General features: G+C 38.9%; 3 protein-coding genes across 6 annotated transcripts; 2 read left to right on the forward strand and 1 right to left on the reverse strand.

Annotated features, from left to right (window-relative positions):
• Window positions 1-956: 956 nt before the first annotated feature.
• LOC131255612 (5-methyltetrahydropteroyltriglutamate--homocysteine methyltransferase 2-like) lies at window positions 957-5,961 on the reverse strand. 4 transcript variants are annotated; one of them, XM_058256361.1, is made up of 4 exons: window positions 5,657-5,958; window positions 2,162-2,270; window positions 1,300-1,491; window positions 957-1,191 (listed from the first exon to the last, which is right to left on the reverse strand). In XM_058256361.1, the coding sequence occupies exons 2-4, from the start codon at window positions 2,179-2,181 to the stop codon at window positions 972-974; spliced, it is 432 nt and encodes a 143-aa protein (XP_058112344.1). In that variant the 5' UTR covers window positions 2,182-2,270; window positions 5,657-5,958; the 3' UTR covers window positions 957-971. The 4 variants fall into 4 exon arrangements, 3 of the variants coding, with proteins under 3 accessions (XP_058112344.1, XP_058112343.1, XP_058112345.1); XM_058256360.1 differs by having other exon boundaries at window positions 5,603-5,861; XM_058256362.1 differs by lacking the exon at window positions 2,162-2,270 and having other exon boundaries at window positions 5,230-5,854.
• Window positions 5,962-7,012: 1,051 nt separating this feature from the next.
• Window positions 7,013-9,175, forward strand: LOC131255098 (putative receptor-like protein kinase At3g47110). Its single transcript, XM_058255792.1, has 2 exons — window positions 7,013-7,034; window positions 7,125-9,175. The coding sequence occupies exons 1-2, from the start codon at window positions 7,013-7,015 to the stop codon at window positions 9,173-9,175; spliced, it is 2,073 nt and encodes a 690-aa protein (XP_058111775.1).
• A 54-nt stretch (window positions 9,176-9,229) lies between these two features.
• Window positions 9,230-11,475, forward strand: LOC131255099 (receptor kinase-like protein Xa21). The gene is made up of 2 exons (XM_058255793.1): window positions 9,230-9,332; window positions 11,036-11,475. The coding sequence occupies exons 1-2, from the start codon at window positions 9,230-9,232 to the stop codon at window positions 11,473-11,475; spliced, it is 543 nt and encodes a 180-aa protein (XP_058111776.1).
• Window positions 11,476-16,505: the final 5,030 nt, after the last annotated feature.

The following is a 16,505-nucleotide window of genomic DNA, read 5'->3' on the forward strand; positions in this document are numbered from 1 at the left end:
CCAGAAAATACATGAATGTCAGGTCTTGCAGGGTAGCTAAAGCAAACATCTCTCAGTTCTATATCGCTGTTGATATCTTTCAACACAATTCCACTTGTGTTGTATGAGTTGATCTCTGGTTTCCGTTTGATGGTCTCAAACATCTTGTATGCTGTTGCTCGCCCTGCTGGAAATGCATTCACAGATGGGGAAGCTTGGCCTAGGACCGGGTTCAAAAAAAAAAAAAGAAGCAAGATTGTTCTGATCCATTTTTTTGTGTGTGCAGCAAAAAGGAAGATTAACATACCTGGAAACCTCTTATAATTATTTTAGAATTGATGGGGTGTTTTATAGTCTTGTAATTGCAGACTCTTAATTGTCCATAGCACAAAGATCACACGAATTAGAATATCCTGTCCGTCCAAAATTTGGACTTAAGTTTATAGCCATCCAAATTCCAACCACTGAATGGGAAGGTTAGAATGGCCTGATCAAAGTGCTTCCCTACAATGGCAGGTAATACATCATTGTCTTTACGAAATAGATGGTCGAAATTGTTGATTGAAATATATTTCAAAAACAGTCCTAACTGTTCCTTTCATAGGCGTTTGATCCAATGGTCAGAACCGCCTGATCATTGTGATCTTAACATGTGTGCAGAAGGGAACAGGAAGTGGAAACTACAAGCTTTTCTGCAATTGACGAGCACCATGCAAAGTTTAGGTATCAATTTTGATAGACTAGAAAAGTCACAGTTACAATGAAAACAAAACCCAAAATATGTAGGAATTAGGTGGCTACGGCCAAAGAAATTAGAAATAAAAACTGATATTCTGAAAAAACGGCATCAACTTGATGGAGCAAACTTAAGAAACCATTTCCGTGCTAAAATAAGTAAACATGGATTGTGACAGATGATTTTACTGATTTTGGTAACAACATATTCAGTGATTTCAAAATCTTAGACAGCTTATCTCTAACAAATCTAGAACTCATGAAATGTGTATACCTTTGCCAACCTTGCACTTAAGAGCTTTCAACGTCTTAAGAGATGTTGTGAGATCATTAGCCCAAATGTTACGACCATCAACAACTCCGGCAAACAGATACTTGCTGGAAGGAAAACCCAAACTATTGATCAATTCAAGGGTCTTCTCTCCACGAACCAGATCAAACTCAATAGCCGAGATGCCCTTCAATGACGTGATAGTCCTACAACCAGGTCAGAGAACTGGGTCAGGTCAAAAAAGATGGTGAAGAAAGGCTAAAGCAAGCAGATCATGATGAACTAATAATATTGGATATAAAATGCCAACGGACTTATATGCTCCGGCCGGCACATCAGCAAAGTAGGTCTCAACAATAACCTTCAGACCAGATAAGGACTCTTCCATCTGTAAATAAGCATCTGTAAATGCTTTCAGTTGATGAAAGTCCAAATCCAGCACAAGCTTTGGCTCATCAAACTGCACCCAAGTAGCCCCAGCTGCTTTCAAGTCAGCCAAAACCTCTCTGCATTGATCAGTAGAAAACAAGAAAAAGAATCAATTGCCTAAACCTAACAAATTTATTGCCTTTACTCAAAACACCACAGCTAGTTAGAGGCTGTCAATCTGTCACCTCTAGTACAGATATAACACCATAACTGCCAAAAAAAAAACCCTTAAAACTCTAATAGGAATTCAAAATCAGAAATCTAAAGATAATGCTAAAAGTAAAAAACCGGTACAGATACAACAGCAGCCCAATAACTAGCATTCATGTGAAGGGATTAGGTGCGAGTGCAAGGTACTAATGGGAGTATAGTTGGCAAGTTACTAGAAAGACATTTTCAAACTGAAGCATGTCCTCCACATCAGATTCCTCAAACCGAAGCAGCCTTTCAATTTGTGGACACATTGTTCCATGAACCAAACTGTCTCAAGCTCCGCATGTGTCTGACAGATCATGTTATGAGACAAAGAATCTTCAGTGAGCTTCAAAAGTTGGGCCTCAACCTAGTCAGATCATGTTATGAGACAAAGAATCTTCAGTGAGCTTCAAAAGTTGGGCCTCAACCTAGTGCAGTGTACCATCAAGTGATGTGGTAGCTTAACCCGGGCTGGGAGATACTAAACCATAAGCAGATCAGCCCATTGATAACATAACTGGTTTAAAAATTCAAATACAAAGCAGATCTCACCTTAACAACAGTCTGGTCATATAGAAGTGGCAATAATTCAGGAAGAAGCCCCTTAATAAGGTTTGGCTTATTGTGAGCTGTTGTACTCAAAGCTAAGACAGCTGCGCGTCTAAAAGAACCACTAATATATCAATATTGCAACAAAAGTAAGAGTTGTTCAAGTGCAACAGAGAGAGAGTATTTTTAAAGGAAAAATGCTATGTAATTCAATTACATTTGTACAATTTAACTCCGATAATTAATCATCGAAGATTTTCACATCCTCGTGTTATCCATCATCATCTTAGCCTTTCTCCCAGCAATTTGGAGTTGGCTTTTTATATGGATGGAAATATAATATCTGATTTCAAAAAATAAAAGTCTGTATATCCACCCCTCCAACACCCAACTAAAAGGACAATGCCACACCTATCATATAGAGCAACTAAATACAAGAGCAAAGTAAGGAGAGAGTGTGGTTCCAGCTAATTGGGTGCAGCTTCAGTGGATCCCTAACTGTGGGGCCAACAGTGATATATTTTCCCTACATCTCCAGTCCATCTGTTTTGACAGCTCATTTTAGGGCATGATTGAAAAAATGAAGTATCTTCATATCTAAAGTGGACCACACCACATGAAATTGTGATTGAATTACCTGTCAATAAAAACTTGTTGAGCGCCACCAGAATGTTTATTTGCCATCCAACCTATTGATAAGGCCACAAAGACCTAGATGAAGGGAAAGTACAAATATCAGCTTGATCCAAAACTTTTGTGGCCCACAAGAAGTTTTTAATGGTCAATCACCAATGTTTCCTGCCCTAAACAAAACAGAAATAGTGCCCCAGTGACCTTATTCCATACAGTTCAAAGGACATGGTTTGGTGATCTAGACAGTTAATCTGATGGAAACAAATATGGATGAGAGATTTCTCAAATATCTCTAAGATTGGAATATTGGAATTTACGTATTATACCAGACCTCTACCAATTTTGTGGTGGTTCAACCATCCACTCATTTGGGATTTTACAACACAGACTGTATTAACATGAAAAGAACAAATGTGTGGCAGAGTAAGGTACATATATTATGTTAATGGTAGTCAATGGTAAGTGGGAGAACAGGTTGTGCAGTTGGCATATTCAATGAAAGAAATGGATCAGGTCAGATTTTTACATCTCCAGAAAACGGGTGATTGTATAAAAGATACGAGAGTAAGACCTTTCCAAGAGTCCAGATTCCCAAGTGACTTGGAACAGAACTAACTCGAGCATACACCAAAATTAAAAACAGATCCATTTTATGTAAATTAAGCAACAATGATTAAAAAGAAAAAAGAAAACTGCCCATAAAGGTGACAAGATAAGATTTTCTAAAATGGCAGACGTGCATGATCTGAGCTTCCCAAACGTGCAAATCATGATGGTGAACGCAGATATTATGAGATCAACAACGTTGTCATTGAGTGTAAACCATAACAAAAGAAGACAAATGTGGGTATAAAAAAAGAAAAAAAAAAAAGAACTGCAGTTGAGTAGAAAATGAATTGGGGAAAAGTATTTTGAGCTCATTTTAGATTAACTCCAGTTGCAAGTTAAGCACATTCTCAAATAAAAGCACATTACATCCACATGTTGACAAGTTAAATTAGTTCTAAAATGAAGCTAGGAAGAAAAGTTTATGCAGAAAAAGAAAAGATAGCAGGTATGGGCTTGAAGGCAGAAGGCAGAAGGCTTTACAGTAGAAGCAAGCATGCCATTTTGTATAGATAGATTACATTTGGAAAATCCATCCTTTCAAACCAAAAATAAAAATAAAAATGATATTAAACAAAGTAATAAAGATAATATCAATACCCAATGTATAAGAATCATAACACAGAATCCGAGAATAAATTGGTCTAGCCAGGGTATGAGAATTCAGTAGCTTCTCTTTTCAATTTGGCCAAGTCAATGACAGACAAGATTTTTTTTTCACTGTTCTTTTCAATTGGTCTAACAACATTTTTTCAAATTGCCACTAAATATTGGCAGAGAGGGTTTTCTGCTGAGGCAACCTCTAATTGCCATTGAGATTGTTCCTTGTAGGTCAAGAAACAAGCTCAATGGCAATCTGCCTACGTGACCATTCTGCCCAATCTCAAATATGAGAATTCAAACACACCATCAATGCATTTTACTGTTATGGTTTGTGGTCCACACGCTGGGATGCTAGATGGGGCTTACCGTAATTTTTGTGAGAAATCCACACCGTTCATCCATTTTGAGAGATCATTTTAGCACATGAGACCAAAAATGAGGTGGATCCAAAACTCAAGTGGGCCATATGAGAGGTAAGAAATCCACACCATCCCTTTTTCTAAATTTAGAATGGTTTATAACCGTCCGGCTTAAAACCGTTCAACCAAGTTTCTTTTCCAAATCAAAGTTTAGCTTCTTCAGTAGAAAGTGAACCTCATTCTCTTCCTGAATTATCCAAGCATTAAGAGAGAGCACGGTATAAGCAACTCATAAACAAAACAGCAACCTCACAATTTTAAAATCAAGACGAATGCATTATTCATCAAAAGATGAATTACAAGGTAGTATGCCATGGTATGTTGGTCGTTTCAATGAATGAATCTACCATGCAAGGGTAATACATGCACTTCAATCTAGATGATCTAATGAGCCAGCCCACTGGACACAAGCATAACCCAAAAAACCACATGAATTAGAAAATCCCAACCACCCAATCCACAGAAAGGGGTGGGGGGGATGGAGGAAGGTCCCGGCTCGACGGGGAAAATGTCCATCGATTGGATAGCATCATCTGACCAAAATGAGGTTTTTACACTATTACTCAATCCATGTTGGGCCAACAATCTGGACGGCCGGTTTCTGCATGCCATGTGCATGGTGGGTACATGCATGTACTTCTTTCAACCACCAATGAATCAAATATACAGAAAAAATGAAAAAATAAAATAAAATAAAATAAAAATAAAAAAATCTATGATCATGCAATGCTTTGAAGAATCATACATAAAAAGAATCTGATGCAGAAATCAAAATTCGAACAGAAATCTAAAAGAATATCATCCATTTACCTTGACTCCATACTTTATAGCAACGCCAGACAACGTATCCATCTTCGAGACGCGGTGCTCGATGTGATTGACACCGGATGATGGAGCCAACAGAAGAATCAACGAAGTCATCATAGTCGAATGGATTGCTCTCTCACTGACCAAATCGTCTGAAAAGGACTGAGAAATTCCATTACTCTGCCCTTCCTTAGTCTGCATTTCAGACAATTCGCCCCCCAAAAGGAAAACAAAAACCCTAAACGCCACTAAGACATGAAATTCCAGTCCATATCCTCATCTGAAACCCTAGAAAATCCAAACAACGGAATTCCGCACTTATTTACACAGATCAAGGATGGAGGAGGAGGATTCGACGGGGATTTTGCGAAAATACCCTAGATCACTGCAGCGAAAGTGGATTTTTCGTGGAAATAGGTGGGATTTGTACCGTTCCAGAGAGAATCTGATGGATAATCGCTAGAAGGGGAAAATTAGAGGCCTGGATTTCGATTTCCAGATCGTTTTTTCCTTCAGATTTTCCTTCGTGGCAGGATTCGCAGCGCTGCGAGAAACAAAAGGCAGAAAAACGGACTTTTGAGAGAGAGAGAGAGAGAGAGAGAGAGAGAGAGTGTGAGACAGTGGATTACTCGATTTTGCTTATTAGGCCTTACCCGAGGTTTTATTCGCAGTTCGTGGAGTAACTGACACGTGTCAGTATAGTAATGGTGGTGAAATTTTCTGTGGGAGATTTTTTTTTTTTTTTTTTTCTGGTAGTGTGTGATACTTGATGCACACTAATAAATCATATACTTCTAAAATTTTTTACTTAGGGCCTCGCTTTGGTGTGTGTATTGTATGGTATTAAAGTGTATGATGTGACATGTATAATGTTTGGTTCGAAGGAGGCAACTGAAGTATTCCACGTGCACAAATACTGTGTGAAGCCAAAAAACTGCATCAAAGCACTCCTGGGTGTAATACATCCGGACCCTTCTTCATACATCTCAAATGCCTCTCTAAGATCCCTCATCTCTTCTTCTTCCCCGTGAACTTCAATTAATCTAACAAAGTCCTCAAAACCCAACATCCCATCTCCGTTCGAGTTGATGGATTCGACCACCACTTCCGACTCCTCCACCGACAGATCCTCCCCAATCGTCCTCATGCAGCTTCGTAATTCTGCAGCAGAGATCTTCCCATCTCTATTTTCGTCCAAGTAGCGGAAGACAAACACCGGTTTTATGCATATGAATGAGGCTGGGGGCTAAGATGTGAGGATTTGAAACGATGAGCGCCACGACATTGGACTCGGAGAGGCCCTTGTCTTTGAAGTGTTGGATCTTGGGCCTTAAGATGCACTTAGGATCCGCGGAGAGGAGTTTTGGAGCTGTGGCGATGACATATTTGATGTGAGTTTCTGAGAACCCATGAGATTTGAAGAAGGTGAGGACATAATCTGGGTTCTTGGGGGTGTGTTTTAGCATTTTGGTGATTGTTAGAGCTTTTTTGGTGAGAGACGACATGGTCGTTGGGATCTGCCTCTAACGTCTCCTATGAAACTGATCGTCTTGCTTTGATCAACTTCAAACATCTGATAACCAACGATCCTCTCCAATCTTTGAGCTCGTGGAACCATACTCTCCACTTCTGCCAGTGGAAGGGGGTCACATGCGGTGGCCAACTTCCTCAAAGAGTCACCGCTTTGAACCTCAGTGGCCAGAGCATGGTGGGCCCCATATCTCTTTACATTGCAAACCTCACCTTCCTCAGCATAATCGATCTTGCAAGCAACAGCTTCCATGGGATGATTCCTGAAGAGATTGGCCGTTTGTCGCACTTGCAATCTCTCATTTGTCCGATAACACATTCTCTGGAGAAATTCCAGCAAATCTGACCCACTGTTCCGAACTCAAAAGTCCTTAATTTTCGCCGGAACCAGATCACATGGAGGATTCCAACTGAGCTTGGCTCTCTATTGAAGCTCACCTTTTTGTCCCTTCGTCACAACACTCTTACGGGAATCATCCCGCCTTCACTTGGAAACCTTTCATCTCTCACTGTCCTTCGTCTCACGAGTAATAGGCTTGAAGGCAGCATCCCAGGAGACCTTGGTCGGTTGGTGAGGTTAAGTATTCTTGCCATTGGTGGAAATGAACTGTCAGGTACGATTCCACCCCAACTATACAATATCTCCTCTATTAACCTTTTGGGAGTGGCAGGGAACAAATTGCATGGAAATCTTCCACCAAACTTAGGCCTCACTCTTCCTAATCTCCAAGAGCTTTACGCCGGACTAAATCAATTCACAGGATCCATACCGGTTTCATTATCCAATGCTTCAGGGCTTGCAGTTATTCAGCTTGGTAATAACAGAATTAGCGGTTCCGTGCCTATGAATTTTGGAAGCCTAAAGGGTCTCAACAGGCTACGTCTAGCCGGCAATCAGCTCGGACTTGGGAAAGCTCATGACTTGAATTTTCTTGATTCTTTGACCAATTGCAGTAGCTTGCGAAAACTGTCAATAGCCAATAACCGTCTCAGTGGTGTGTTGCCCAATTCCATGGCTAATCTTTTGACCCAACTGACACGGCTGAATATTGGAGGTAACAGGATATTCGGAAACATCCCATCTGGGATTCAGAATCTTGTTGGACTAACAGCACTGATAATGGGACAGAACTTTCTAACAGGTAATATTCCTATTGGTGTTGGGAAGCTTAACAAGGTGGAGGAACTTTACTTGCAAAGAAATGAATTATCAGGGCAAATTCCATCTTCTTTGGGCAACTTCTCCCGACTGTATAAACTCGTTTTATACGAAAATAATCTAATAGGGAGCATACCTTCAAGCCTCGGAAATTGTACATACATGCAGTTCATATACCTCCAAAATAATAATCTTAGTGGTAGCTTACCCAAACTGCTTTTCAGCTTTACCTCTTTAATTGAACTCCATGTTGAAAACAACTTTTTTACCGGTAATCTGCCAGTGGAAACCGGCAACTTGCAAAGTCTCCAGACACTGAATGTTGCTAATAACAATTTGTCGGGAGAAATTCCAAGCTTGCTAGGCAATTGTCTTAGCCTAGAGTATCTCTGGTTGGATGGGAACTTCTTTCAGGGATCAATTCCTTCAGCATTTAGTACTCTAAGAGGCCTTCAATCCCTGGATCTTTCATGTAACATCTTGTCTGGAAAGATTCCACAATACCTGGAGAATCTTTCTGCATTGCAGTATTTAAATTTATCTTTCAACAATTTCGAGGGTGAATTACCAAAACAAGGGGTCTTTGGAAATGCCAGTCAAATTTCAGTACTCGGAAATAGTAAGCTTTGTGGGGGTATTCAAGAGTTGCAATTGCCAGCATGCTTTCGCCAAGCTTCCAAGAAAGGGGGAATATCTCTTGCTTCAAAAGTGAAAATCTCGATAATTAGTGTTGTCATGTGTCTTATTTCACTACCATGTTCCTTTACCACTCTTTATTGGGTAAGAAAGTCAAGAAGGAAACCCTTCGATGTGCCTTCTATGGAGGATTCTTTCATGAATGTGTCATATGCAGAGCTCTATAAAGCGACAGATGGCTTCTCTTCTGCAAATTTGATTGGCAGTGGAAGTTTCGGTTTTGTATATAAAGGAAACCTAGATCGAGATGGAATTGTTATTGCAGTGAAAGTCCTTAACCTTCAGCAGCAAGGAGCTATGAGGAGCTTTATGGCCGAATGTGAAGCCTTGGGAAATGTTAGGCATCGGAATCTTATTAAAATCTTAACTTGTTGCTCAAGCATTGGTTTTAAGGGCAATGAATTCATGGCTTTAGTTTTTGAGTACATGCCCAATGGAAGTCTAAGTAAGTGGCTGCACAGAGATGGGCATGATCAGTTGGGGAGGAATTTAAACTTTATTCAAAGGCTAAATATAGCTATTGATGTGGCTAATGCACTGGATTATCTACATCACCATTGCTAAACACCGATCATTCACCGTGATTTAAAGCCGGATAACATTCTTCTCGATGATGACATGATTGCTTATGTGGGTGACTTCGGGTTAGCAAGGTTCCTCTCTGACGTTCCTCAAACCAGCTTGGTCGGCGTGAAGGGATCTACTGGGTACATCGCTCTAGGTAACTATTTCATCTATTTTCTTTTCTTAAGTATGTCCTGTGAAGCAGGAAATTTTTTTTCAAGTAGTTTTCTAGCACACACAAACCTTATGCCAGACTTGGGTGCCACATGATATCTAACCATGTGGTAAATTGATGTTGTGGCCCCTACCATGAAGATAACCATTTGCAAATGTGCTCGTAGTGACAGCTAACAAAAAAAATACTTATTCAAGGCACATATCTAGCCTGCATGACGAGTGGATTGCCTGACTTTTGCAGACTTTCTTAGAGGACCTGTCACCTCTCAAAAAATGTGCATATATGTTAGCACGGTTTTGTGCTTGGGGTAGCAAAATTCTAATTTTAAATTAGTAGGAAACAGATAAGGCTTTAATTAGCATAGATAATAAGTAAATTAGTTAATGCTTATTTAGAGGAGAAATGTTCATGTGCCACATTGTATGTGAATGAACTTTCACAGTCAGTGCTTTCTTTCTCACCAATGAGCTTGCTACTTGAAAATGTATCAATTGTATAGAAACCTAGCCATGCAAACAATGGCTCTAACAAAAATATCACTTAGGTGAATAATATTGGACCAAATGAGACATTAGGTGAGCCATGATCTTATTTAGTTAGACAATTTGAATGTTCATTAATTTTGATGGTTCAGGCTTCTGAATGAATGGACCATCCTAGTTTTTATCCCAAGTCAGGTGCACCCACCTTTTGCAGGATGGATATTCTACACCAAGTAACACATTGCTAAGGAAAAAAAAAAACAAACATTCTACACCAAGTCACACATTGTGGATTATCAAATGAATGGATGGATTTTCTTGGTGGCATATGTACAATAATAGTAAACTATGCCATTGTGGCACACGTTCATAAAATCAGAGCCATCCATCCACCGAGACCCATTTCAAACATGCATTGGGCTAACATCATGCTCCTGGGTTGAATTGATAAGACTGATGTACATTGATCAGCTACATGCGCCTTAATTATCAAACATCAGTCATATATAGCTCTAAGTTTCCAATTTTTCTCATGTTCGAGGCCCACTTGATTAATGGAACTTCTTCTATCTTAGTCTACTAATTTTATAATGGGTCCAACCTGTTCAATGGCACACATTTATGCATTCCACATATGATGGAGGCTTGTTCATAGGTGGGCTCTTGTTGGTATGTTGCTTGGCCTAATTGCTCTGGTGATCAGGTAGGCGACTTGTGCATGTTGAATGTGGACCAGTACTGGTAAATCCTCTAATCGTTTTTTTTTTTTTTTTTTTAGAGTACAACTTTGGTAAATGTTTATGATAAATCCTCTAAATTTCTTTTTCCCTACTACAATTCCTGCACACATTTAGATAAGACCATCCAAAATTCTAGGCCATAACACATTCCTAGATGTAAGCAAGAGTGTGTTCCTATAGCTACAGATAATAGGATTCTGAAAGTTAATCAAGTAATAAAAAAATAATAATAACATTAATAATAAGATCAGAAATGAGTACCGCCTCTCAAACCAAAGTTCATAGCACATCAATTGATATTAGAAATTTTGACCTTTAGGAAAAGCAAAAATGTTAATTACTTGTTTAAATGTGGAATACTCCCTCCCTCCCTCCCTATGTCTCCTTCAAAACTCAAAATGTAATTTTATTTGTATTTAAATGGTTGCTTTCATGCAAATACGATATGTACAAATTACAGAGTATGCGATGGGTGCTAAAGCATCTACACAAGGCGATGTTTACAGCTATGGAATCCTTCTATTGGAGATGATACCCGGAAAGGGGCCAACTGATGACATGTTTAAAGATAATCTAAGCCTTCGTCATTTTGCTAAGTTGTCATTGCCCAAACGAGTGATGGACATTGTTGATCCAGTTCTCTTAGAAGAAGCCAAAGTTAGTCAAGGCAGCGGAAATCATACTAACACAAGAAAAAGAATGCATGCTTGTTTAATTTCAATGGTCAGAATTGGTGTGTTGTGTTCTGCAAACTCTCCAAGAGATAGAATGGAGATGAAAGATGTGGTCACAGAAATGCACGCAATCAAGGATTTATATCTCGGTGTCAGGATTCATCAAGATGAACAAGTTATGTCACAACTGTCAGGTGAAGATCCATCTTACCTCAGTTATTACTGAGATATTATTGGTAGTTATATTGAGAAGATTTCAAAATAAAATGAGCTTGTTGAAAATACTTTTCTTAACAAGCTTTAGATATGTTTAGTATTGGCATAGGAGTGTGCTTTTAATATTTATGGTGAATGATGGAAAGATATCTTCTTCTTTTTTCTTTCTTTCTTTCTTTCTTTTATTTCGTGTAATTCAAAGGGGGATCAAGAATGTAATGAGACATAGACATCGTCTTTTTCCATTAAGAATACTATTAGGATATTGAGATGTTTAATAGCTGTGACATTTTTTCAACTCTTTTCAAAATGTCATCACATTCCAGTGGAAGTGCTCCTGCAATTGGACTACCCATTGGAGAGTAATCTGAGGAAGTATTCATCAAGTGAGTCCCTTTTAAATATTATGTTGTTTTGCCATGAATGTGAAACATTGCTATACTTTCAAAGCAAATCGATCAGTTTCATTGCTGAAAGTGGCTGCAACGACAGTAATTGAGTGCAAGCTCAGACCTAGGAAGTGGATTACATGGATGAAGATGATAAACGACCAAAATACACTCAAATCCATTTGCATAAGCTCTTCCTCTGTTTATTTTTATGTGCGAGATGCATAGCCAACGCTTATATTTATGGAAAATGATAAGCTGACTCATCTCTTACAGCTGCCCCAATCAGGAAATGGATTGGCTACTCCCCTTGCCACCAGCCAATGGCGGATGGTCGGTGCTCTATGGGCCCCACCATGATGTATGTATTTCATCCATGCTATCCATCTAATTTTCTAGATCATTTTATGGCATGGAACCAAAAATGAGATATATCCCAATCTCAACTAGACTACACTACAGGAAACAATGTTTAATGAATGTCGACCATTAAAAACTTTTTGAGGGCCATAAAAATTTTGGATCAATCTGATCTTTGTTTTTTCCCTTCATCTGAGTCTGTATGACCTAATCAACAGATTGGATATCAAATAAATAGTACAGTAGCCCTTAGGAGGATTTTAATGGTGGATATCCAATTACTATTGTTTTCCTGTGGTGTGGTCCACCTGAGATTTATATCACTCTCATTTTTAGTATCAATCCCTAAAATGATCTGTAAAATGGATGAATAGAATGGATGAAACACATACATCACGTTGGGTCCCATAGAGCACCGACCACAGCCACCCGGCTGGTGGCAGGAGTAGTCAATCCGTTCTTGCCCAATCATATCCCACCGCGTGGGGTCACCGTGTAATCTGCGTCCAAAATCAAAATACATTGTCGACGGGCTTATCAAATGAATATTCTCAATTTCACACAGGTGTGTCACTGGCACATGTGAGCTGTTTATGTTGGACTCTTGACTTCATGGACTTCGGTACTGTGTACAGGTGAAACACGCCTGATGAATGACAGTATGTGTTATCCATGACAACTCTTCATTTTGCCTGATATGATCATATCAGGGCATGAGTCCAAAAACAAGATAGATTCAAAGTTCAAGTGGACTATACCCTAAGAAGTAATGGAGATTGATCTTCTGCCATTGAAAACTTCTTATGGGTTACAGATGTATTGGATTAAGCTGATATTTGTCTTTTCTCTTTTTTCATGTCCATGTGACCATATGAACAAGATAGATGGAAAATAAACATTATGGTAGGACCAAGAAGTTTCAACCCTAGTATCATTATGGCCCTGTTTTTTGTGGTATGGTCTACTTTAGCTTTGAATCTATCTCATTACTGGGCTCATGCCCTAAGATGATGGCAAGATGCAGCATGGATAAAACACATACATTATGGCTTTTACACATAGACAGCACTGACATAAGTGCTGTGTTCTACACCAAGCAATCCAAGTTCCTTTGTGTTTTACGCGTGCACTGTTGCAACGAGAAGTAAAAATGCTCTCTTCTCGTGGTTGAACGGACACGGATTTCCTAGGAAAGTTTGGATGCTAGGTAAGGGGGCCATGGTGATGTTTGTGAAAAATTCGGACTGTTCGTCCATTTTGAAAGCGCAATTTAAGACATGCGATTAAAAATAAGATGGATCCAAAACTCAAATGAGCCGCACTAGAGGAAATAATTGGGATTTTGTGACCACCATTTGAAATATTTGTATGGCCACAGTTTCATATCTGGTGTTTTAACTTCATACCAGCAGTGGGAATGACCTTATAAACAGTTTGGATGGCATATAAACATCAAGGTGAATCTAGAAGGTTTCAACGGTCAAAAAAACTCTTTCTCTGACTTTTCATGTCAGACGGCCCACTTGATTTTTAGATACACCTCAATTTTAGTCTCATGTCCTAGAATAGCTCTCACCATGGATGGACGGTGTGAAAATATCACGGTGGGTCCCACCTAGAATCCCTCAGAAACTTAGTACCAGAGGCTTCAGCAGGAAATCCGCGTCCAACTAATCCTTTTCAGCGATATTTTGATGTGGAAATTTGTAGCCATTATCACTATCTCGTGCCGGAACGCGGATTAGCTGCGATCCGAGAACCAGCCAGGTAGGTGCAACCCTGACCGTGGGGCTCACCCCGATGTATGCATTTTATATCGGAGTTGAGGATCTATTTTTCTGGCTTAATTCAGGATGTGGTCCTGAAAATGAATCGGATACAAATCACAAGTAGACTACACCACAGGAAAAAACGTTCATTGATCAGTTACCAGTTAAAACTTCTTAGAGTCCACCATAATGTTTATTTGCCATCCAATCCAATTTATTGATGAGGTTATGATAGACCTCGATAAAGGGAAAATAAAAATTTCAGCTTAAAAAACAGATATCAACTTGATCGAAAACTCTTGGCGGCCCACAGAAAGTTTTTAATGGTCAATCACCACTATTTCCTGCTGTATGGTTTACCGGATATTTGCATCTGCTTAAGTTTTTGGACCATGCCGTAAAATAAGCAGAAAAAAAGGTGGACACTGTAGATATACAACGAATACCCCACAGTCGGGATCACACCCACGTGGCTGGTTCTGGCTCGCAACTAATCTGCGGTCTTTGTGCTCGGTTTGTCTCGCTGGGGTTGGGAAGAAGTCATCATGTGAGGTGCACGTTAAAAGAGAATCTTAAAGTGACTTGGACTTTGAAATCCATGTAAGCATCATTGGCTATGAATCAATGTCACTCGAGAGGAATAAATAAATAGAATACTTTTGATTAAGGGACTTTTTGGGTACGACCCAATAAGAGAGTTTTTTTATTTAAGTAAATTAATAACTTATAAGCTTGTTTGAAATTATTGTAAAATTAACTTATGTGATGAAAGTTACTTATAAGTTTTTATATTTTTTGTGTTTCAACTTTTTTACTTTTCTATTTATTTCTCTCCATGTGATGTGATGGATGGTCCATATCGAAGGAAGCCCCACCCACATCAAAGTTGTGGTCTACATGATAGATGGTTCACATCAAAGGTGAGCCCCACATTATGGATGATGCACATCAAGGTAAACCCACATAATGGATTGTCCATGTCAAAGATAGGCCCCTAATGATGAATGGTCCACAGCCAAAGTGGGGCCCGGATGATAGACGACCCACATCGAAGGTGAGGCTCACACAAATGGATGGTCCATATCAAAGGTGGGCTCTACATGAGGGGTGGTGGATATTGAAGGTGGGTCGCACATGGTGGACAATAATTGAACATGAACCCCATATATGGAGAGAATATAAATCTATAAATTGTGGAATTGAAGGACCGTACGGTGCATCAGAGATGGGTATCGAGAAAACTGAACTCAAATTTGTACTTGGTTGAGACGCCATCACTATAAGACTAATGTCGTAGTCTTATGCATCTTACCCCCTTAGAGGCACCGGGATGGAAACAGAAGCTTTAGATGTGTATAAAATTGGGGATCCAGCCTTATTTTTATAGTTGTGAGAATTAAGGAATTTAAAACTCATTGAAATTCCTCTCCCTTAAGCTCTACACGAATTTAACAATCTTAATCCGAATTTAACAATCTTAATCCAACTACAATGTTGTGCATGCAACACATCCATGGTACATTGCTCCTTATACATTTTTAGATTAATCACAACTGGAGTGGAGTCCACCGATATGCCCGATCACATTATCCAACCCTTAGGGAGATCTAGACAGTTGATCAATTAGGCTCACCTTATAGAATTCTTATACTCTCCCACTTGATCCACATTGATTAATATCAAGGTTAAATTTTGAAAACATATTTTAATTTTAAAGAAAACATCTAAATGGTTAACCAATGCATTTTGTTGGATAATACGGACAACGCTTCTACAATCTGGTCCATCAAGACCACTACTATCGGTTCACGGTAGCTATCACAATATTTAATTTTGGCAAAGTGAGACTAAGTATGGTCACAAATACCATCAAGCTTCACGACATAGATCATGGACTAGGAAGTATGGTATGAGGATTACACACATAATGTGATCACACGTGCCTATCCTCAAGAGGTCTATGAACCTTCAAATATCATCGATGAGATAAGACTTTAGTTTTACTTACTTAAAATAATTTGTGCATAAAAATAAATTAAAAAAATTAAAAAACAGAAATTAACTTTATATCAGAATCATCAAAACTTTATAAATAAGATCTTAATGTCCATAAAAATAAAACACACTCAACTCCCACTAACTGAATAAATATGTGGGGTCAATGATTCTCATGGATGTTACATGATCCTCAAATGGCGTAATAAGGAGCCCTTTAATGAGTCGATTCGCAATTATCTACTTAGTGTCGATGAACTCCATAGATATTATACGATTCTAAACATTTCTTTAATAACAAGATACTTGATGTCGATATGTTTCGACCTTGATGAATGTTTGTTGCTGTTAAAGAAGGAAACCACAATTGAAATATCACAAAAGATTCTAAATGATTTCGAGATATGCTCCAATACCTATAAATCTAAGAAGAAATGTTGTAACCATAATGCCTGATTTTATGCTTCATGACAAACAATGAACTCAGGTTTTATGGTGGATGAGGTTGTTGTTGATTGTTTCACATT

Source organism: Magnolia sinica, chromosome 9, assembly GCF_029962835.1.
Source record: "Magnolia sinica isolate HGM2019 chromosome 9, MsV1, whole genome shotgun sequence".
In the NCBI taxonomy this organism is placed as follows: Eukaryota; Viridiplantae; Streptophyta; class Magnoliopsida; order Magnoliales; family Magnoliaceae; genus Magnolia; species Magnolia sinica.